The sequence below is a fragment of the Parus major genome, unplaced genomic scaffold (assembly GCF_001522545.3).
Source record: "Parus major isolate Abel unplaced genomic scaffold, Parus_major1.1 Scaffold220, whole genome shotgun sequence".
In the NCBI taxonomy this organism is placed as follows: domain Eukaryota; kingdom Metazoa; phylum Chordata; class Aves; order Passeriformes; family Paridae; genus Parus; species Parus major.
Window position 1 is genome coordinate 289,530 of NW_015379263.1, and position 4,064 is coordinate 293,593.

At 55.5% G+C, this 4,064-nt stretch overlaps 1 protein-coding gene across 4 annotated transcripts in view; it reads right to left on the minus strand.

The window, feature by feature from the left end:
* R3HDM2 (R3H domain containing 2) overlaps positions 1-4,064 on the minus strand; it is a 31,634-nt gene that overhangs the window by 7,417 nt on the left and 20,153 nt on the right. For all 4 annotated transcript variants that reach the window (XM_015615683.2, XM_015615682.3, XM_015615681.3 and 1 more), the window contains exon 13: positions 1,673-1,842. In XM_015615683.2, coding sequence (XP_015471169.1) covers positions 1,673-1,842 — 170 coding nt within the window. The remainder of the gene's footprint in view (positions 1-1,672; positions 1,843-4,064) is intronic.

A 4,064-nucleotide genomic window follows, 5' to 3' on the forward strand; every position in this document is an offset into this window, starting at 1 on the left:
AAGGAAAAGGAAGGAAAAGGAAGGAAAAGGAAGGAAAAGGAAGGAAAAGGAAGGAAAAGGAAGGAAAAGGAAGGAAAAGGAAGGAAAAGGAAGGAGAGAAAGAAGGAACAACAAGGTTAGTCAAGTGAGCCGACTGCAAACACAGAGGGGCGTTGCAGGGGGTTGGGAAGCACAGAAACCATTCCAGGGCAGCATCCATCCCATCAGACACAGCCCAGCCTGAGGCTCTGCAGAGCTGGGGAGGAGTGACCTGCCCCAAAGCAGCTCTTGCCTGGCAGGAAGAGTGACACGAGTTCACCAGGGCCAGCAGCAGCAGGAGAGCCACATCTCCCAGCACGTGTCCCTCCTGTTTCCAGCATTCCAAGTGTTCCTTGGCCACTCCTGTACACCCACCTTCCACAGGGACCTCTGCTTTGTCACCTGCTTTGTGACAGCCCCTCACTAAAACCCACACACTGTGCTTTGGGCACTGACCCAGGGACAGTCAGTGCTGGATGGGGGGTTTGATCCTTCGATTTGACCTTTGGTGACATAGAAGGGACATGGGGATGGTGCATCTCCAGACCCTTCACCAACAAACACCTGAAATCAGTTTTTCCAGGATCTAAACCCTTGGATGAGACAGTCAAAGATACAAACTGAAAGCCCAACACAATCCAGTGATCCTGCATGAGATCCCACCCAGGCACTCTGCTATTCCAGCCCCAGGACGACAGCTCATCCCTCAAGTCTCAGAATCCTCCACAAACAGATCCACAACCCTGGAGCCACTCCAGGGCCCAAGGACTACCAGCTCCCCCCTCTCCTGCAGTGGGAACAGCCAGCAAGCAGCTGCTCCTGTACCTGCAGTAAAAGCTTTTCCAGAAGGTTCTTCCTTTCTCTCAGTCCAGTCTAGTGAAAACACTGAGAGTCACAGAATGGCCCAGATTGGAAGGAGGAACCTCAGAACACCTGGTCCAACTTCTCGTGGGAAAAGGGAGCCTTGGTCTGATTATCCAGCAAATTCCCTGCCCTGTTGCATCTTGAACCCCTCCAGTGTAACAACAAAGTGATGCCAAAGGATCCCTGGGCAGGCTGAGATCCAGCACCAACGTGGGACAGGAAGGTGCCATGGGTGCCCCCACACCACCACAATTTTCACCCCAAACCCTGCACTGGGATGGCTCCCACCCCATCCCCACTCCTGCAGCAGGACAGGGCTGGGATGAGGTTGGTCACAGCCTCAGGAGCAGAACGAGGACACAGGAATGCCACGGAGGGTTCCAAGCCCTGGAAACAGCCCAGCAGGCTGTGGGACATGGAACATCCCTCAGCTTTAACTCAGGGAGGGATGGTCTGGAGCACACACCCAGTGTTGCTCCAGGCTTGCCTTCCCCCAGGACTACAGCTCAGTCCTGGGGAGCTCAAATCCAACACTCATTCAGGATGGTCCTGAGGGGAACTGCTTCAGACTGCCACTCATCCAAGGGCTACAGACCCTTTTCCAGGGGGCTGCTGGCCAGCAGAGCTGGGAAGGTGGGATATCCCCCAGAACCACTCAGGAACACCAAAGCCCAACCTTCTCCTGCTCTGCCACAGAGGGACAGCGAGTGTGGGGACCCCCAAAGCCAAGCGTGAGCCCAGAGCACCCCAGGATTGTTCTGGGCCTGCCTCCCCCCTAGCTGGGACTCACCTGGGACATCATGGGGCTGCTCATGGCCGGCTGCTGCTGGGCTGGGGGGAGGCCGGGGGCTGCCGGGGGCGGCTGCGGGGGCGGCTGCGGGGCCGTGCAGGGCAGGAGGCCACGGCTGGGCTGCGAGGATGGGGACTGGCTGCAGGCCTCAGGGGCACCTAGCACCAAACCTGGAACAGAGACAGGCATGGAGGGCTGGGATCCAGGAGAAGAGGGGAGGGCAAGGGGGGATCCTGTCACCGCTGGAGCTTCCGTGGGGACAACAGGCACAGTTTGTCTCTGCTCACGGCAAAGCGAGGTGCTGACACTTCAGGTGGTTGTAGCTCCCTGGGTTGTAGCTCCCTCCTCTCCCTGGCCAGGTGCTCACACTGACCCTCCAAAGCTGATCCTGGGATCTCCTCCTCTGCCTCACACAAAGGAAGAGGAATCTGGCTGCCAACAGCAGCACCTGCCTGGTGGAGGCTCTTCACAGGGATCCCAAAAACATCTGTGCCAGCTCAGGGCCAGGAGAGTCTGTGGGAAGGAGCTGGAGAGCTGCTCCCAGCCCCACCTGGACACCAACACAGTCATGACCTGCCCAGAGCAGAGGGGAGTGGGGGGATCCCATTCCACAGGCTCACAGAGCCCCTTTTCTGCCAGGAAAAGGCTGGGAGATGGCAGCCAATCCCTTCCCATGGCAGAAAAGGCTGGGAAGGAGCACGATCCACACTGCTGGCACCCAGCTGGGAAGTGTCTCCTCAGTATTCCGGTCTTACTTCCAGAAATAAAAGGGTTGTGCAACTATTGCTCAATGCCCAGTAGCTGCTGTTTAACCAATTCTGCCTCTGATCTCCCACATATCCACAGCTGATCTCCAGGGACTCTGCTGAGGAGCTCTGACAGCAGCCACACACTGCAAAGGAGGGAATATTCCACTGCCAGCTGCTGGATGGGAAAAGAGCCCCTGAGTCCTAAGCACTTCCACCCCCATGGAATAAACATGAGGATATGGAAGAAGGTGGGCTTGGTGTTTTTTCCCCTCAAGTGATAATTCCTTTGCATTTTTTTTTTCTCTTTCTCCTAAGATGTTTCTAATCATTTGCCATTACATAAAACCTGGAAAGCAACTGTTCTGATCCCAGGAGGGACCTGGAGGGAAAATTACAGGAAGAGCCAAAAAGCAGCTTCTCTCTCACTCTGCTCAGCACATGCTGGGACAGATCTTCAAGTGCTCCCAGCACTCCATGAATCAATCCTGGAGGTGGCTGCAACTCCCAGAGTGAGCACAGGGCTGGGGATGGGAACAGGATCCCAGGAGGCACCGTGGGCACCTCTAAACTGGGAGATGAAGGTGTGGTTTCAAAGGCAGGCTGGCAGCTGGAATCCAGCCCTGAAAGGCTTCTTGTTCCTGCCTACAGACACCAATGTGCCTCTCCTGCCCACAAAAGTGATGGTTCTCAAGGGTTTGGGACTGACCAGTGGGAAAACACCAAGTTCTGCTTACTGATACCACACAGCTCCTCAGCTGTGATTGAATGGGAGCAGAACCTTGGCTGCCTCCTCCACAAACACCTTTTGGGTGTTTCAGCCAAGGTTGAAAAGAAAGGATTCTGCTCCTCCCTGACTGAGGGGAGGATGTGCCCACCCGGCACACACATCCCTTGGGAAGCTGCTGCCAGAACAGGACCCCTGTGACACCCCAGGGGAACGTCCTGTGCTCTGTGGTACCTGGATGGACAGGGAGGGACTGAGCTGAAGCAGCAGAGACATTAAGGATCCCAATTCCCTTTGGCTTCAGCCAAATTCCCCTTGGCTGCCAGCAGCTCTGGAGCTCAAGCCTGCAGTTTGCTCCCAGCACTGCAGTGAATCACTGAGAGAACATCAGGGGCAGATCCCAATTAGAGAGTCCTTGACAAGGTAACTGCATGTCTGATGAGACTAATGGGTGACACTTTTCCTGGCCCTCCTCCTTGGAAAGCAAGACAATGCCAGGAGGTTCATCCTGAGGATCCTCAGGGTGGGGAGAGATTTTGGGAGCAGAAGGGAATGGCAACGCAACTTGAGAAGAGAGAAAACAACACAAACTGGGAGTTTGAGCTGCAGGGGCTGGGAGCAAACTCTGGCCTCAGGTAATTCTGCTGAAGGGATGGGAGAGGTGATGGTGAGTTCTGAAGAAGTGGGTGATGAACCAGGTGACACAACCAGATGGCACATCCACGCCAGGGTACCAAAATTCTGGTGCCACCCATGTCCTGTTTCAACCAGAGCAGCACAAGCCCCAGCTCCCCAACCCAAAACCATCTGCCAGTGTCCTTTGTCAGAGAAAGAGCTCCAAGTTGCTCAGCCCCAAAACTCTCTGCCAGGTGTCCTTTGGCAGAGAAAGAGCTCCAAGTTCCTCAGCCCCAAAACTCTC